The sequence below is a fragment of the Perissodus microlepis genome, chromosome 2, assembly GCF_051167445.1.
Source record: "Perissodus microlepis isolate ML-2025 ecotype Zambia chromosome 2, ASM5116744v1, whole genome shotgun sequence".
Taxonomy (NCBI): Eukaryota; Metazoa; Chordata; class Actinopteri; order Cichliformes; family Cichlidae; genus Perissodus; species Perissodus microlepis.
In genome coordinates, this window is record NC_140462.1 from 19,005,730 (window position 1) to 19,025,000 (window position 19,271).

General features: G+C 42.1%; 1 protein-coding gene across 4 annotated transcripts in view; it reads right to left on the reverse strand.

Moving 5' to 3' along the window:
* Positions 1-19,271, reverse strand: part of atp8a1 (ATPase phospholipid transporting 8A1) — a 116,199-nt gene that overhangs the window by 25,661 nt on the left and 71,267 nt on the right. For all 4 annotated transcript variants that reach the window (XM_084951842.1, XM_084951832.1, XM_084951852.1 and 1 more), the window contains 5 exons: positions 16,009-16,181; positions 14,528-14,711; positions 7,364-7,474; positions 1,901-1,975; positions 449-571 (listed from right to left, as the gene is read on the reverse strand). In XM_084951842.1, coding sequence (XP_084807968.1) covers positions 449-571; positions 1,901-1,975; positions 7,364-7,474; positions 14,528-14,711; positions 16,009-16,181 — 666 coding nt within the window. The remainder of the gene's footprint in view (positions 1-448; positions 572-1,900; positions 1,976-7,363; positions 7,475-14,527; positions 14,712-16,008; positions 16,182-19,271) is intronic.

Genomic DNA, 19,271 nt, shown 5'->3' on the forward strand with positions numbered 1-19,271 from the left:
ACAACAGATCGCTGTCCTGTTATTAATGTGATTTAATTACTGGGACTTTTAACCTTTTAATTTAGTGGAGAACAAAATTAATTCCCAATCATAAAAGGTACAATAAAAAAGGAACATAACATACTTTAGTATAAGTTTTTTGTTGTTGTTGTTGTCGCTTAATTTGAGCAGAATTAAAGAAATGGCTGTTACTGATACTGGGCTGTTGAAGCATGTCAGTAAAGCTAACAGTATTAATGACATACTACGTCTATGGGAAAATACTGTTATACCTACATACTGTTAAGACTTTACATGAAATATATTCACAAAACATGATACTTATACTTAGGACTGCAATGAAGATCAAACTGAGAAAAATAAATAATCTAAAAGTACTGAAATCTGTTTATGTGTTACAGGAAACATCCACATAGATAACATACATGTGATAAGAGGATCAAATTACCTTGGTATTAAAGCCCATGGCATTCTGGGAGGTTTTGTAGAGCTCTGGGTATTTCAGCATATTCTCTTTCCTGCAGGAGCGCTCAAATATTCCCAGAGTGAGAGGAGGCAAGGCAGTGAAGATCTACAAAAATAAAAAATAAAAAACACACACATCCGCAGACGTGCACAAACACACAGTGATAAATCTGATATGAAATAATATGAGTTTGCTAAAAATATCTCCTTTTAAAGCTGCCACGGTAAATCTAACCTCCAACTCCAACATCCTGTCAAAGCTTTGTTTCATTTTGTTCTCCACTTGCTCCATTCTTAATTTTATTTCACTGAAGACTGGCTGACCTTCTTATTTTGATTTGTCATGCTTTAAGTCTGTTCATATGCAAAAACCATCTCCAATGAGCATCTGCGGTCTTCTTGACTGAGAAGCAGGTATTTAAAGCATCATTTCTTGGTGATGTTGTAATGTTCTGTATAGCAGCTGCTGAGAGAAGAAGGATGGTATTTGTGTAGCTCAAGTGATTCAGTTGGTGTGAGTTCCCTCCAGGCCCATCTGGAGTGGGAGTCTTCAGGCCTCAGTCGGCAGAACCAGTGGGCTACAGGACATGCTCCACTGGCTTCTTTTCTTATTCAGAGGCAGGCTGAGGAAGACCTCCTTTGAGGGGCAGATTCAGCCCACTGCCTCTAACAGACTCCCACTGAGCCAACGGAATTCCCTCAGTTTTTGATAAAGTAAAAGGCTGAAGCTTTTTCCCACAACCAAAACAGCGCTGGTTACAAAGTGTGGGAGTGTGGGGCAAAGGGAGGTTATTATGAAACAGGGCAAAAGGCAGGGCTCAAATCTCCTCTTTACTTGACAGTTTGTACCTGCCATAAATTACTTGCGCTTGAGGCCGATTGGGATTGTGGGGAAACTTCACTTCACACTTCTCTCATTCATTTTTGTTGATTGAATCAAGTTCATTTTTATAAACAGTTTAAAGTTACATATTGACTCATTGTGGTCTTAACAGTATACTCTTAAACCTCAGACTACAGATGCACTTTTTTCCCTCCTGCTTAATTCATGACAGATATGAAATATGAGTTCATTAGGAGTGGTCCTGTTATGGCGCTCTGAGGGACTCCCTACATCAGCGGCCGGCTCTCTTTCTGCTCCAGTCTTCCTATTCTTATTATCATTGAAACGTAGCTGTTCTTACTAACTATACTCTTTGGGGCAAGCGAAGCTGTTGTTCTTTCGCATTCAGTACATAGTTTAGGGCACACAGGGAATACGGGCTTGACAACGGGTCATAAATAAAGGAGAACTTTTTCAGGATGCTGATGACATAGTCACGCAATAAAGGGATCAGGCTTGAGGCACCACAGCTAATACGTTCTGTGTCAAAGAGGGGACAGAGGTAGAGGAGTAAAGTGGTCTCTATAGAGGCACATTTTTCTAAACACTCACCACATTGTACAAGCCAATGCACCAGCGTTCAAACAGAATCTGACCAGAGAAGCCATTGACGAATGCAAACCAGATCTAAGAAAGACAAAAAAAATCATAAAATGAGTCAAAACAGCAACATAAGAACAGAAGAAATACAATCAGAGATTTATAATACAATCTTTTTTTAAGAAGCCATCAACTTTAGTGGCAAACAATGAAGTTGAAGTGTTGTAACATTTGAAATACATCTTTTAATGAGCACTGTCATTTTACGCTGAAAGCCATTTGGTCTCAATTTTGATATTGAAAGCTTTAATCATAGAAGACGCTGCCACATTTACATGCATGCAGCTATTTGCTTTTTCGGTGTAAGCTTTTCATTAGTGATTGCAAAGATAAGTGGTTAACATTATCAGATTTGAGACAGGATCACTGCATCTACAAACTAACGGTCTTATCCTACCATCAGATCAAAGGGAATGCAGCCTCCGCTAAGATTGCAATTATAGATAATAGAAAAGAAAAAAGTATGTTTCCCTTTAGTGTAAGGGAAAAAAATAAATAACTGAATGATCCTTAAATTAAAGTGGTTTGGTTTTAAAGTGCTGACCTGTGATCAACCTCCGTCATTAGCTTAATTCAGACACAATTCTAACTTAAAAAAAAAACAGGCAGAAGGGCCAAATGAGAAAAAATGAGAGACAGTGGGAAAGCCAGGACCTCCAGATGGCACCTCGGAGATGCAAATTCTCCACTGGATTCATCACACGATTAACTTCAAACATATATCTTACCCACTGTTTTCCTCCATGATCTACCTGATGACATGTGGGTGACAGATGAGGTTAGTTCTAAGGCCAAAGTCAGGACTGCAGAACTCCTGAGTGATTGAGACTTTGATATATTGTGTCAGGAAAGGCAGACAGAGGTAATGTAAACCATGTGCTGAGTGGAAACGAGGCTTATCACCGTATTTTGATTAGCCACGCTTATTTGAGCAAAATAATGCCTCTAAGATGAAAGCAGAGCAATAGCTCCAATCTGGTAGGGAAAATGGCACATACGTCGAATTTTTATTGGTGTAAAGCGGATTAATCTGACATATCCTCGAGTAAATCTGACTGCACACCCTGAAAATTGTTTGCAGATTGTAAATCAGCAACTGCACCTTACAGAGTTACAGTTTGCAATGTTGCGGTCCTGGATAGACTCATGCCAAAACTGCCAAGAGAACATCAGGGGTGCTGCGTTTTGGCCATGGCCAACCAAGCATTTCCTCGCTTCATTTAACTTCATTATCAAGGCATGAACTGCTACAAATTCTCAGATTGAGACAAAGCCTGTTTCGGGGCCCCGCCTGCCGCTGCCACTGTCTACACGACCAATAATAATCTGCCACTGGTCCTTCCCATTTACTCGTGAAAGCATAGGCATGAAAACAAATGGTGAGGGGGGGGGTGTAGACGAATCCTCTGTTTGCCCCTACCCTGCCCCTCACCTTCCCCTCTCTGCCTCACCCACCCATCCCAGATCCCACCATCAGGTGCACTCTACCATGATGCTGTGTCTTTTAAAAGAGGGGGTCTGGTTTTAACCTCAGCTGAATGTGGGACTACATATGGCTAGACCAAGACCAAAAGATGAACAGTACAACCCCTGGCAAAACACGGAGAAATATATTCAGATGCCAGTGCTGTGGGTTGTGGGTAGACAGAGCCCAAGCTATGAGCCAGGTTCATCCATTAGCGTAGCTCAAACGACGGTAACGAGAGGCTAGCGGGTAGGTCAAACTGCTGAATTAATTACAGCTCTGCTCAATGAGGGTCTGGGCTGATATATTGTTGTGCTAAGTTAAAAAAGACTCCTATTCATAGCTTGAGGTAACTGCTTCTGTGTGAGTGTTTTGGCCTGGTCTCTCGGGTCCCAATAGCTTCCCTCTCTCTCTTTCTCACTCTCTCCGTCTCTTGAGGGACAGATGCATTGATTTGCTCATTAGGGGAAGTACCAGGCCGGATTTTTTCTTCCCCTTTTCTTCTCCTCTTTGAGTGCCACTCAGCGAAGGGGTGTGGCTGGCCTCTCTCCCTCACTGCACATCATGAAAAACAGGGATAGAGGGAAACGGGAGCTGTAGAAAAAAGGAGGATTGGGCAAGGGCTAGGAGATAAGAAGACTTGCATATTCATCAGCAAATGAAAAAATCATTGATTCCAGTGTTGCTTCACTGCTGTCTCCAAGTGGCTGGAGGGTGGGGGGGGTGAGGGGTGCGGGTATGACATTTGTCCCCAACAATGCGAGTCCTGACACTCTTAAGCTCAGCCCTGCAGAATTGTTAATGGAATTCATACACAAAGCAAGCACAGAATAAAGAGTCGCATAAAGAGGGAGCTGATAAATATGCTGGAAATATGTGGAGCTACAAACAGAAGCAGTCTCACAATGCCAGGCATGGCCTCCGTGGATTAATTCGGAGCTACTGGTCGGCAAGCTTTGCTCTGCTACTCGGAGCCGTCTCTGACTAAACTGAGCTCCACTGAATGAGCTTTCATGTAATTGCCTCATAAATGCCACTTGTCCATCAGCCCCCTCTGTAGCACCCTGGCAATGTGTCAATCAAAGCTGAGTGGCCAGCTGGCTCGCCCATTTGAACTGAGTTTCTATGGTTTCTTTTAAAAGGGTCTCTTAGCTTTAATGTGGCTGAATTCCACTTTTTTGCTGCTATTCTTCAATCACTCGAGGTTATAAATTATTCCCGAACTTTGTTTAGTTACTGGACACATTGTTTAAAAATGTTTGGCTACATGTTGCCGCCTTTTTTTTTTCCTTCTTTTAAATCAAATGAAAATTCATAGCTCAAGCATGAATGTGCTTAAAGTGCTCTCTAACCGATTAGGAAAAGAAATGCCAATCACAACCAGCAGCCTCTAAAAAGTAAAAAGAAACACTGAGGTAGTTGCGCATGTCAGTCAATCATCCGCTGGAGTGACAGCCATACATTCTGACTCACAATTAACCCTCTGTGAGCCACAGAAAATCTTGAACCGCTCCAAGAGCTTCAGACTAAGTTGTGCTCACATTCACGTCTTCCACAATAGGCCGAGAATCCTTCGCCCTCTTACTCCATGTGTCTTATAAGAAACCAAAGACCCCGTGGAAGCAGAGGGAGATGAAAAGAGGCTTAAACACAGGGTCGTCCTGCCCTGGCATTCAAATTGTAACCTACACTGTATGGGACAATGGTGCTGCGAACAAAAAGTTAAAATTCCCGTCAACATCCTCGATTCTGTTCTTGCAAGGCATCCCGAGAGTCGAGGGGAAAACATGCGAGCTCAAAAGTAAACCTATTAGTGCAACAAATGCTGCTTTGACTCATACCCCGGGGTTGCCGCTGTGTTAGATGTCAAGGTCTTACAATACGGGGACATTTCAAATACTGAACCAGCCAAATCGTGAAGAAATGTCCTATTATCTACTTCATTCCCCTGAAGGAGCCGAGCATGAGAGGGGGAGGGGACTTATGTTTTCAGAAAGCAACAAAAGGTGTACTGGAAAGAAGCTCGCCCTGCAGACAAAACTATCGATGTTATGTTCCAGTCGCTGGAAAAGGGCCTTTGAAAATAGACCTGGTATGTTTCAAAGGAAAGCAGTATTTGGTGGCACAAGGAAAAAAAAGAAAAGGATGCCGAGAAGAACACTGACCAGGTTTTGATGTGATGTTATCTGCCTTTTCTTTTAAACTTAAAAATCAAATTCCTAGTGATTGAGAAGCTAACGTTTACCCATGATTAAAAACAGAGACAAACAAGCGTAATCCAATTTTAAGATGTAAATGTCAAATGTAATGGATTGTGCCAAAAGAAAATTACATTTGCTGAAAATTGAATTTTACTTTGAACTTGTTCTCTGAACTGTTACGGCATATGTGGAAAAGGGCAGCAGGATCGAACAGTCACAATGAATTTATAACTGCAGTTACAGCCTGGAAAGAGACCAGTTACCGTCTTTCCAGGTCACAATAAGTCAGAGGCAGACACGCTGGAATGTTTTAAATACACGACTGATTTTTCATGGCACATAAACTAAAATTTAAGGATTTAAAAAGGGGGGGTCAGAGGTCAAGTGTCACAGAAAGAGGATCAACAAAAGCAATTTTTTAAGTGGTCATATTTCCATAAAAGGTTATGTGATTATGAGGTTCTAAAAACCTGACGCTTCAACAGGGAGCGCTCTCAAAATGCCAACATTTTATGAGCAAATAAAGCAATATTCTCAAATCTTGTCAAGCAACATAAGGAAAGAGAGGTGGAAAGAGCATTCTTTTAAGTGGCCAAATAATGTATTTTTCTCCTGTTCTGCTCCCAGATGTTACCTACTTCATGGAAATCGTTTCATGTCGTGTTTTCGGTTGCGCTGCGTGGTCACGTTGACACAAAGCGACTGGTAAAGCTCAAAGCTCAAAGATCAAACACTCAGCAGTTTCCACTTCTGGATTTTTGGGAAGGTGCAAAGCCAAACTTGCTACTTTTGTCACACAAGTGCACGGCCTGTTGATCAAAACATCTGAGCGCTACTAGTGATAAAGCTGCCGATGATAGGAAGTACTTCACGTGTCTGGTTACCCTTGGTTATAGATCTGAGGCTGCAATCTGCACTGGGTCTGGTATCTGTCAGATGCCATCAAACCCACCACACAACAACTGACCGATGCCGGCAGAAACACATGAAACTATCTAATCCTTATCCACTGATAAACAGGGAGAGTGAGTGTCTGTGAACATTTCCCAACAAGGCCCATCAGTGCAGTAAAAATCACAGTGATGGGAAAATGTTATTAAGCATTATTTCTGCAAAGAAGTTGAACTTGCCAAGGAAAATAAAATAATGCATATAAATATGTAGGAACATCACAAGAAAGCCATTTGATAAAATACATGAAAAATAAAGTTAATCCTAATATTTCACCATTATCACAGCCCAAGTTAGAGCATAATATGATTGGCCACTTGTAAATAATCATCTGCATTTTATTTCTTGGCATGTCCAATGTTATTCGCATAACAGTTAATACCTAAATGTTAGGACATAAAATATGTGGAGTCACTAGTGAACTGGTTCGACTTCTCACTAATTCCGATGAACTGCAGATTAATATTCTGAGGACTGAACAACTGGCAAGGACTAAAGGCAGACTTCCTGTTAATTATACCGCATATTATAGAGTGTGTATGTCTGCGAGCGTTCTCGTGTGTATATTCTGCCCCGATATGTCAAAACTCAAACCCTTCATCCAGCAGCTGCACAACCTGCCAGGTACTGTGAGGGGCCAGTCAACAGAAATACAAACATGGAAACTCTAACAGGGAATCTTTGCCTTTACGTAGTTGTGCCATTTGCATCTTTGAAAAAAAAAAATCTCAAAGCTGTGCATTCACATCTGGCTTTTTGCATGACTTTCAGTGCTGAGAGCTTCTGTGTGAGTCTTACCTCGATGATGTACAGGACAATATTCTTGTAGAAGCAGTATAGGATGCACTTGGCTACCCGGTTGTAATTCCAGGCTCCGTGAACCAGCAGCAGATTCTTTAAGTATTTGAACTGTGTGGGAGGGAAATGAATGGAGGAACACGACAAAATGAATGGATAGCAGAAATCTGTGTCTAATGTTTGTCTGTCTAATGGTTCCTTGTAATCAGAGATCAGGGCTGGAGCACTAAAAGAGTTACAGAACTTCAAGATTAAAAAAAAGGTCTTTTGTCATTCCCAGGCAGAAAGCCTCTGATGAGAGCTTGTGGCCAAAGCTCTCGCTAACACATTCCAGAAAGTGTGTAGACAAAGACTGCAAGGCTGAGATTTGAGTTGCTGAAATTGGAGGGGTTCATATGGGGGTATTAGTCTCCAAGGGCCTAACATAATAGTTAAATGGCTTCATAATTATACCACTATTTAAGGCCTGTGGTGAACTTTCAATCACACTGCAATTTTGGCTGATGAGTGTGATAGCACTGGAGCAGAACAAGTGTTTCATCACACCTTCTAGCCATCTAGAAGGGGTAGGTTGTGTCCAAAATCATTCACTTAATCACTTCTCCCTCTTTGCTCCAAATTAGTGAGCCCATCGGCAAAAAGGAAAAGCCGCTTTCGGACAGTACTCGGGTCATTTTCATGGCTTCATTAATTACATTATTGCTGTTGCACAATTAAAAAGTGATACATCAACACCAGCTAACAAAATAATTACAAACAGATTTTTTTTAATGATAAAAGAAAAGACACCTAGCATATTGTCCTATAACACACAAAATCTCTGTCAGTGTTTGTTTGTTTTTTGGTCTGTGAACTCCTCAAAGACCATCAAGAGCCGGGGAACCAAACTCGTTAGACTTAGCTATACTCATCTATATGAGATGTTATGATGTCATCATGTTGCCCAGCAATCACCTGGCAACAGGCTTAAATATATATATTTTTAATGCACTTTAACACCTTGTAAAGCCATTGTATAATTTTTTATTTCACAGCAATATCATCTCATTTATATGCACAGAAGTTGAATTATACATAGCTAGCAAGAGGCTGACATATAAATTACATCAACCACCCTTATTTTTCTCTTTTCTTCTGTCAGTGTGATTAAGTATTTCAACTTGCCAACACTGTGAACTAGTGTGGGCATATACTAGCTTTTACAAACATATTAAATATACATTTTTTTAGTAGTTTAAATTCTTTATGTTTGGGTAATGATTGTGGGTTTTACACACTTTTGTGAGCAGTTGTGTCATACTTTTAGCGCAGTACATGGAGTATAGTAAAACTCCTTTTACATTTGGATAGCACCAAAACATGGCTTGCTATATATCCCAATTGTATTGTGAGTAGTGAGTGCCTGATATTTTGAACACAGCTTTATTTATTTTGGGGTCTTGTCTTTCAGCATCAACACAGAACTCCTCTGTGATATGAAAGAACAGTCGCAGCTCCCAGTTTGCGTGACCCCTCGAAGGGCTGGATCAAACATCAGTTAACACAGAGCCAAGCTGATGACAGACAGTCAGCAGAGATGCCTTGGCCTGAAGCCTCTTTACTCTCCACTTACTTTAACAGATAACACTGTTCAAGTATCAAATCTAGCTGTGTAGTAATCTATGGCAGCAAGATGCTCATCTGAATCTCGCAGACATTAATCTAAATCATGTATAGGAGTAGAAAAACAAGTTATACAACTTCCCCTTGATTGATTTCAGTTTGTAGTCAGCAAATTACAGTTAATGTACCATTGCACCAAGATGCGGAAAGTACCACTGGAAGTCTGGAGGTGTAATTTAATTTGACACAAATCGATTACAAGAGGCCACCTGTCTTTGAAGAACATACACTTTCTACATGTCATGCGGATTAAATGGGGCACTTCAGACAAACCCAAGTCTCTTGATTAGTAATTTCATACTGAAGCACAGAAAATGCACTGTGCCTTAGTCAACTCTTAGTTCCTCATACTCCCAAGCCTCTTGGCTGTACAAACACAATGAACTAAGTGGTGTGCTGTGTAACAGACTCACAAACGCCATGGATTTTGTGTCAACGGGTGTCATATGTATGCAGAGTTTCAGACAAACTGGTTGCTGCGACATGAGTAGGGATGGGTATCGTTTAGGTTTTATCCGATACCGGTGCCAAACCGGTACTTTTGAAACGGTGCCGGTGCTTAAATGGTGCTCGAACCGGTGCTTAAAGAATGGAGAAAACAAACTTTGTCCAAAAACCTCTCATGTTCAGCTGTTTTTTTGTAAAAAGATAACAATGTTAGCCTTTTCTGCAGCTACGGGGCATATATGGTATCACTCTTGGCTGGAAGCAGTGCTTAAACAATGGAAAAAACACAAACTTTGTCCAAAAACCTCTCATGTTTAACTGTTTTCCACTTTTTCTTTGGTCATTTTAGCCTTTTTGGCCAGGGTGAAGGGAGTATCTGCTATCAAACAAGAAGACAGCCGCATGTAACTATGACGGTGTTTGCTAGTTCACCTTACTTGCATAAATGTAATAACATGGTTAGCCTACTCAACGTAAATTACACACGAACAACATTAAGCTACTCACGCAGAGAAGAACGGCTGCTGCTGCCGCCATCATCATCTGTCATCATTTCTGCTACACTGGCAGGGCTAGGGGCCAGGACTCTACTCTTCGGGTTTTTGGGGGATGTTGCTAACTCCGCGTCCGATAACAGGCACCACACCCACAGTAGATGTGCTCGGTGTGAGGTCTCGCAGCAAGCTATCAAATACGGCGCATTTCTCGGCTTTTAAAAAAAACGCTATGCGTCGCCAGGCATTTCATCGGATTTGAGGTGTTACCTCCTTTGACAGTATCACAGTATCAGCTTAAAGCACTTGTTGCAGGCTGCTGAGTTTGCATATTTTGCTGTGAAGTACAGCCAGACTTTTGACCGCTTCGCCTTGGGCATTTTTAATCTGTAGCTCTGCTCTAAAAGAACGTACGTACCTGGACCCGCCTACTATCCTCGGAAACGTAAAATGATTGGCTAGAATCTAAAGTGTATCACAGCTCAGGAAAAAAAAGCACCGAAATAAAGCACCGAAATGTGTGCTGCTTTTCGGTCTGGTTACTACCGTTTATGTCAGAACCGGTGCCATCATGGCACCGGATACCGGTACCCATCCCTAGACATGAGTATGGATTTAAGAAGCAGTTTGCCAGGATGCGTTCCCTATAGCTATGTTGGGAGTTGGGTTTCACCACATGCCTGTTTTATAGGAGATGCTACTTTACTGTATAAGTTGAAGCCCTTTCAGATATATGACCTATTGTTCCTCAGAACAATGTACCAAGCTATCAGTAACATGTAATACATTTGAGAAAACAGTGACAAGGCTGTCACAAGTAGGGATGGGTACCGGTATCCGGTGCCATGATGGCACCGGTTCTGACATAAACGGTAGTAACCAGACCGAAAAGCAGCGCACATTTCGGTGCTTTATTTCGGTGCTTTTTTTTTTTCTGAGCTGTGATACACTTTAGATTCTAGCCAATCATTTTACGTTTCCGAGGATAGTAGGCGGGTCCAGGTACGTACGTTCTTTTAGAGCAGAGCTACAGATTAAAAATGCCCAAGGCGAAGCGGTCAAAAGTCTGGCTGTACTTCACAGCAAAATATGCAAACTCAGCAGCCTGCAACAAGTGCTTTAAGCTGATACCGTGATACTGTCAAAGGAGGTAACACCTCAAATCTGATGAAACGCCTGGCGACGCATAACGTTTTTTTTAAGAGCCGAGAAATGCGCCGTATTTGATAGCTTGCTGCGAGACCTCACACCGAGCACATCTACTGTGGGTGTGGTGCCTGTTATCGGACGCGGAGTTAGCAACATCCCCCAAAAACCCGAAGAGTAGAGTCCTGGCCCCTAGCCCTGCATGATGGCAGCAGCAGCCGTTCTTCTCTGCGTGAGTAGCTTAATGTTGTTCGTGTGTAATTTACGTTGAGTAGGCTAACCATGTTATTACATTTATGCAAGTAAGGTGAACTAGCAAACACCGTCATAGTTACATGCGGCTGTCTTCTTGTTTGATGGCAGATACTCCCTTCACCCTGGCCAAAAAGGCTAAAATGACCAAAGAAAAAGTGGAAAACAGTTAAACATGAGAGGTTTTTGGACAAAGTTTGTGTTTTTTTCCATTGTTTAAGCACTGCTTCCAGCCAAGAGTGATGCCATATATGCCCCGTAGCTGCAGAAAAGGCTAACATTGTTATCTTTTTACAAAAAAAACAGCTGAACATGAGAGGTTTTTGGACAAAGTTTGTGTCCTCCATTCTTTAAGCACCGGTTCGAGCACCATTTCAAAAGTACCGGTTTGGCACCGGTATCGGATAAAACCTAAACGATACCCATCCCTAGTCACAAGGCATGAAAAACAGTATTACTGATAAAATACTGTATGGATAAGCATTTGCAACTTTGACGTGTTTATCGAGTCGTGTATTATTATGATTTTCACTTTGCTTGAGCCAAATTAAATATCATAACCTACCTGGTATCTTCATTTTTGCAGTTGCTGATCTTTTATTACTAGACTGACAGATTGGATCCTGTTAATATTTTAATATTTCTCTGACTCTCAAATTCCTTTATTGAGGTGTAGTCACTGAAAACCCATCAAACCCATCACAAAGGTGATGATTTACAATTTTAAAGAAGCATGAACCTTTAGCTTACAGGAAGCACTTGTACAAATGCAGATGTTATTAGTAGGGGTGCAACGACAGGGCTCTAGACTAACTTTTTGCCATGGGCGTACCGGTACGCCTAACTTTAAAAAGTTAGGGGTACCGGCACAAAAGTTAGGCGCACACAAATTTTATAATAATTTATATAATATAATGTGTTTTTCTGGATACACTGTGCTTTTTCAGCATTCAAAGATTGATGACACTGTGTCAGAGCACTGGCTATGAATTTCAGAAGGATCAGGCCTTAACTTAACAGAAAAGTTAGCAATAGTTCTTTTCCTATTACAGCTACATCCACTTCTGTTGTGCCTAGGCTGCTCACTAGGGCTGGGTATCATCACTGATTTCTATAATCCATTCGATTCTGGTTTTCAAAGTCCCGATTCGATTCAACTTAGCCTCAGACAGTCAGAAATATTATAATTCTGATCATTTATCAGTACTGACTTCATCAGAATTGTGAACATCACAGCAGATGCCTTTGTGTGAAAGTAACTGAGAATAAAACACAGAAAAACATGAAGGAGATTTTCCTGGTATGGCTTTTTATAGCAGATAACCTTAAAAATATTCTACAATGTTCTGCATATAAAGTTTAAATTTCTTCAGTATTGAACAACAGAAAAATAGGCTTTCTTGTCCGAGGTCATTTAAGTGAAAAAAGAAAAAGAAAAAGAAAAAGACAGCAGCCGACAGCGCTGTAAACAACGGTAGACTACTGGGTAATAAGCGAATGAATAATACAGAAAACAGAGATTGGAGACGGGAAACTGTTCTTGAAGTATAGAGAGAGAGCTAGCTGTGCATGAAGTGTGATTTTAATAGTCGTGGAAGCAAAACAGCAAAATTCATGACGACATTGATCAAATGTGAAGCGCAGTTTGCTGCTTCTTTTGCTGCTGGCTCGGTGAATTTTGGTTGGAGAGAGACAAAACCTGCAGCTCAGAATCAGCGCAAAAAGACGTAATCACAGCGCGGACCGGACGCATCAGAATCGCTAAGCTCCGACAGCGTGTCCGTCTACGGGCCGTCGGGTGAGAAAGCCGAGAAAGACAAAGTTGATTCTGATGCGTCGGTTCCGCTCCGTGTTTACGTCTTTGTGTGGAATCCGTGTACCTGCTCTCATTTGCTGTTTGGTTGTTGTTGAAATGGTTTTGTGAGCTTTAATCTGAGAATCTGGCGTTTCTGGCAAAACACAGTTATATTTAAAAGTCGATTCAGGATTTAATGAATTGATATCGCTTTATTCAAGCTACTCACCTCCCACTTCCACCTGCACTTTCAACTGGACCACGGCCAATCAGAGAGGTCCCGCCCCTTACTATCTCTGATTGGTTTAGTCCACGATAGGGGCATAATGTGTGTCTGTTGTTGACCACAGGGAAGGTTGCAGATTTTTTTTTTTTTTTTGCTACCCGAACAGTTGGTCGCACAGGTGCAACCAAATATTTTTTTTCAGTCGCACCACTGAAAAATTTGGTCGCATTTGCGACCAAATTGGTCGCACTCTAGAGCCCTGAACGATACTCGTATCGATATTGAACCGTTCAATACAGTGCTTTCGGTTCGGTACGCATATGTATCGAACAATACAAAATTTTTAATTTATTTTATCAACTTTTCTTCTGACAATGCTGTCTGTGTTGAGAGCTCAGTGGATCTGCGTTCGACTACTCCGCCTAGGCTGCACTGTCGAGCGCAGATCCACTGAGCGCAGCGCAAGCTAGCAAGACAGAAGCTAAGCTCGTTGCAACATGGCAAATTGAACCTCCCCCACCCTCATTCAGATCTGGCCTTTGGAACTATTTTGGTCTTCATGTGACGTATGACCCTGAAGGTAAGCGCGTCATGGACAAAAGTAAAACAGTATGTCGGATGTGCCACGTAATGCTCAATTACATGGGTGGGAACTACTGCGTTAGCGCAGTTTGCTCGTTAACGTGTTGACGCCGTCCAGCCCCATGCATGGGGACCTGATATGTTTAATATGCTGCTGAGAATATAGCCCAGAAGAAGCGTATAGTATAGCTTTTATTTTGGAAAGAGCCGTTTCTCTGTAATAAACTCTCTTTTCCAAAGATGAGTGATTTGTCGATCAGATAGATTTATTTTTTTATTACTTTGTTGTTTCAGCAACATTAAATTTAAAAACTGTACTTTTGAGTTAAAATATATATTTATAATTTTAATAACTGACAAATTAAAAAAGCATGAACATTTTTTTGTATCGAAAAAATATCGAACCGTGACATCAAAGTATCGAACCGAACCGTGAATTTTGTGTATCGTTGCACCCCTAGTTATTAGTTAATATGAGCATAAAAGATCTTCTTTAAACTTCAATACTAGGTAAAAGTTCCCACTTTATTTATTTGTGTTTTCAATCTCTAACTCCTCACCTGAGCAATAGAGTAGTCTGAGGAGTTTGCTGCCTGCAGACCCTCGTTGCCTGAGATTCCCACACCGACATGAGCTGTTTGGATCATTCCTACGTCGTTAGCACCATCGCCGATGGCCAGCGTGATCACCTTCACCTGTTTTTTCACCATCTCAACCACTTCTGACTTCTGAAGAGGCGATACTCTGAAAGGAAGTGATTGATAATACACGTGAGTTAATAAGCAAGTCCAAATCTGGGATAATAACAGTAAGAAAAAACATAACCTGGGTAAAACAGCAGCTCATATAAAGTTACATATAATTTGATTACTTTTTGACAGGATCTCTTAAAGAGTAACAAATATAAAATGGTAAATGGCCTGCATTTGTATAGCGCTTTACTTAGTCCCTAAGGACCCCAAAGCGCTTTACACTACATTCAGTCATTCACCCATTCACACACACATTCACACACTGGCAATGGCAAGCTACACTGTAGCCACAGCTGCCCTGGGGCACACTGACAGAGGTGAGGCTGCCGGACACTGGCGCCACCGGGCCCTCTGACCACCACCAGCAGGCAATCATGGGGTTAATATCTTGCCCGAGGATATTTGGCATGCAGCCAGGAGGCAGCCTGGGATCGAACCACCGACCTTCTGATTAGTGGCTGACCTGCTCCGCCACCTGAGCTACAGCCACCCCAAATATAAACTGTAAGATACTAACTGCTGCTGGCTGGGTGTGAAAAGGTGGCAAGGCAGCTTTATAGAATAGATAAACATCTTCTTAATTTACTAAGTAAAACCAATCCTCTTCCTCAAGACTTCAATCTTAGCTTTATGCCCTCACTGCCAGCCTCTAGCCTCCTTAACAGTGGCTTCTTCTTTGTGCACCAAAATCAGCGTAGTATACAGTAAAGAAATTCTCTGGAGATGATGTTGTAAACTGCATGTCTGTCTTTAACTGTGAAACTGTTAATGTTTATGTTCTCCATGGTTTAAGGGGCCTCATTCATCTCGCGGTGTATCTTAGTGCCCACAGAGTGTGCACAAGGCAAAGGCAGGTGGAGGTGGGGGCAAAAAAATAAATACAAATTTGACGTACTGCACGGAGTAATAGCGTGGCATCTAAAGGGTCGCTGTTGTTCTGAAAACATGGTGCTGAGTTCTGGCCCCAGATCCTGTCATGGCTGCTTGAGTACTTAAGTGCTTCCTCTCATTTATGTGGCCTGGGCAGGTCAACAGCGCACCTTCATGTTATATTATGGTGCCATAAAAAGTCTAAATGACCTTTATGGTGAAGAAATAATAATATGTAGATTTAGGACATAGTTTGAAATTTCACTTGGGTCATTTTTAACATTTGGCTCTAATAGAAAAATAAACTTCAAGACAACAGCTTGGGCTTTCGGATTATTTACTGCCTGATTCTTTTAGACACGACATTTAATGTCTTGCTTGTTCCCAGCTTATTTTATTGTTTCGGGTTTAAATTTTACCTGCAGCATATGACAGCTTTACAGGACAAGGCGAGGTCCAGGAAGTACTGGCGCACTCCAAATGTAAGAGCGTATTTTAGAGTCTTTCCATCAATAATGAGAGCAAAGTCGTTTTCCTTGTAGAGGGAATCTCCCAGCATTCCACAGTGGTGGCTGAGGGTTTCTCTTGTTCTCTAAAAGAGGGGAAAAAAAAAAAAGAATTTGATATTTTAATGTTGTTTTAGTTTTTTTTTTTTTGCTTCTCATGATGTTTCTGATTAATTACCAAAACAATGGTATAACAACACTTTAAGGGTGTCTGTAGAGCAGATCCTCAATGAAGAAAGAAGGCGATCAGGATTTGCGACACATTTTATGGCTTGTTTAATTACCCATATTACTCCTCTGAGGTTTCATGACATTTATCTTAATTTTGGAGTAACTTTCTCACAGACAAGGGAATAAAATAAAACAAACAAAAATAATTTTTGAACGTGATGGCGAAATAATGAAAAAGAATAGACTTAAAAAAGCACAATAAAATGAAAAATAGCTATAATGATCTTTAAAAACAGAATTAACAAACAAGTCCACACTTCACTGGAAATGACAACATTTGGTCTAAAGAATCTCTAAAGACAAAAAATTATCTTAGCATCTTAATTTCCACCAAAAATTACATTAATATTATTGTAATGCTTTCATGAATGATCAATACCTAAATCTCAACCCAAACTGTAACAATGTTTACATATATTAGATTCTCGCCACTCACACACTCACACAGTTTGAACTGATTCCTACTGAGAATGTTTTAATTATAAACATATTTATTGTCATATATACACTTGATATATATATTATACATAAATAAATAAATAAATAAATATTATAAATATATATAAATTATAAAAAAAAAATATATATATATATATATATATATATATATATATATATATATATATATATATATATACACATTTATTTATCGGGATCTGCTGGAGCCACTCGCCTAGCTTGGGAGTCACCGCACCTAGTGCTCCGATTACCACGGGGACCACCGTCACCTTCACCCTCCACATCCTCTCGAGCTCTTCTCTGAGCCCTTGGTATTTCTCCAGCTTCTCGTGTTCCTTCTTCCTGATATTGCTGTCATTCGGAACCGCTACATCGATCACTACTGCCGTCTTCTTCTGTTTGTCTACCACCACTATGTCCGGTTGGTTAGCCACCACCATTTTGTCCGTCTGTATCTGGAAGTCCCACAGGATCTTAGCTCGGTCATTCTCCACCACCCTTGGGGGCATCTCCCATTTTGACCTCGGGACTTCCAGGTTATACTCGGCACAGATGTTCCTGTACACTATGCCGGCCACTTGGTTATGGCGTTCCATGTATGCCTTGCCTGCTAGCATCTTGTACCCTGCTGTTATGTGCTGGATTGTCTCTGGAGCATCTTTACACAGCCTGCACCTGGGGTCTTGCCTGGTGTGATAGACCCCAGCCTCTATGGATCTTGTACTCAGAGCTTGTTCTTGTGCTGCCATGATTAGTGCCTCTGTGCTGTCTTTCAGTCCAGCTTTGTCCAGCCACTGGTAGGATTTCTGGATGTCAGCCACCTCCTCTATCTGCCGGTGGTACATACCGTGCAGGGCCCTGTCCTTCCATGATGGTTCCTCGTCTCCCTCCTCTTTCTTGGGTTTCTGCTGCCTGAGGTATTCACTGAGCACTCGGTCAGTTGGGGCCATCTTCTCAATGTATTCTTGGATGTTCGTTGTCTCATCCTGGACTGTGGTGCTGACACTCACCAGTCCCCGGCCCCCTTCCTTCCGCTTAGCGTACAGCCTCAGGGTGCTGGACTTGGGGTGAATCCCTCCATGCATGGTAAGGAGCTTTCTTGTCTTTATGTCAGTGGCTTCTATCTCCTCCTTTGGCCAGCCTATTACCCCAGCAGGGTACCTGATCACGGGCAGGGCGTAGGTGTTGATGGCCCGGATCTTGTTCTTACCGTTCAGCTGACTCCTCAGGACTTGCCTGACCCTCTGCAGGTACTTGGTGGTTGCAGCCTTTCTAGCGGCCTCTTCATGGTTCCCATTCGCCTGCGGGATCCCCAGGTACTTGTAACTGTCCTCTATGTCTGCAATGTTGCCTTCTGGTAGTTCAATCCCCTCAGTTCTGACTACCTTCCCTCTCTTCGTTACCATTCGACTACACTTCTCCAGTCCGAACGACATTCCAATGTCATTGCTGTATAGCCTGGTAGTGTGGATCAGTGAATCGATGTCTCGTTCACTCTTGGCATACAGCTTGATGTCATCCATGTACAGGAGGTGGCTGACAACTGCTCCGTTCCGTAGTCGGTATCCGTAGCCAGTCTTGTTAATGATCTCACTGAGGGGGTTCAGGCCTATGCAGAACAGCAGTGGGGACAGAGCATCTCCTTGGTAGATCCCGCACTTGATGGTGACTTGTGCTATGGGCTTGGAGTTGGCCTCTAGTGTTGTACGCCACATCCCCATTGAGTTCCTGATGAAGGCTCTTAGGGTCCTGTTGATCTTGTACAATTCTAGGCATTCCAGGATCCAGCTGTGGGGCATTGAGTCATAGGCCTTCTTGTAATCAATCCAGGCAGTGCACAGGTTGGTCAGTCTGGTCTTGCAGTCTCGGCTGACTGTTCTGTCTACCAGTAGCTGGTGTTTTGCACCTCTGGTATTCTTGCCAATCCCTTTCTGTGCCCCACTCATGTATTGACCCATGTGCCTGTTCATCTTAGCCGATATGATGCCTGACAGGAGCTTCCATGTAGTACTGAGGCAGGTTATTGGTCGGTAGTTGGATGGGACCGGTCCCTTCTTGGGGTCCTTGGGGATCAGGACCGTTCGACCTTCGGTTAGCCATTCCGGGTGTCTCTCGTTAACTAGCAGCTGGTTCATTTGTGCTGCCAGACGCTCGTGGAGTGCAGTCAGCTTCTTCAGCCAGTAGGCGTGAACCATGTCGGGCCCTGGTGCTGTCCAACTCTTCATACTGGAGACCCTTTCTTGGATATCTGCCACTGTGATGGTTACTGGTCCCTGTTCAGGGAGGTTGCTATGGTCTGCCCTCAGATCCACTAGCCACTGAGCATTGCCGTTATGGGTTGCGTCCTTCTCCCATATGCTCTTCCAGTATTGCTCCGTCTCCAGCCTGGGTGGTGCTGTTCTCTTATTGTTCCCTTGCCACTGAGAGTACACCTTTGCTGGTTCTGTGGAGAACAGCTGGTTTATTCTCCTGCCTTCTATCTCTCT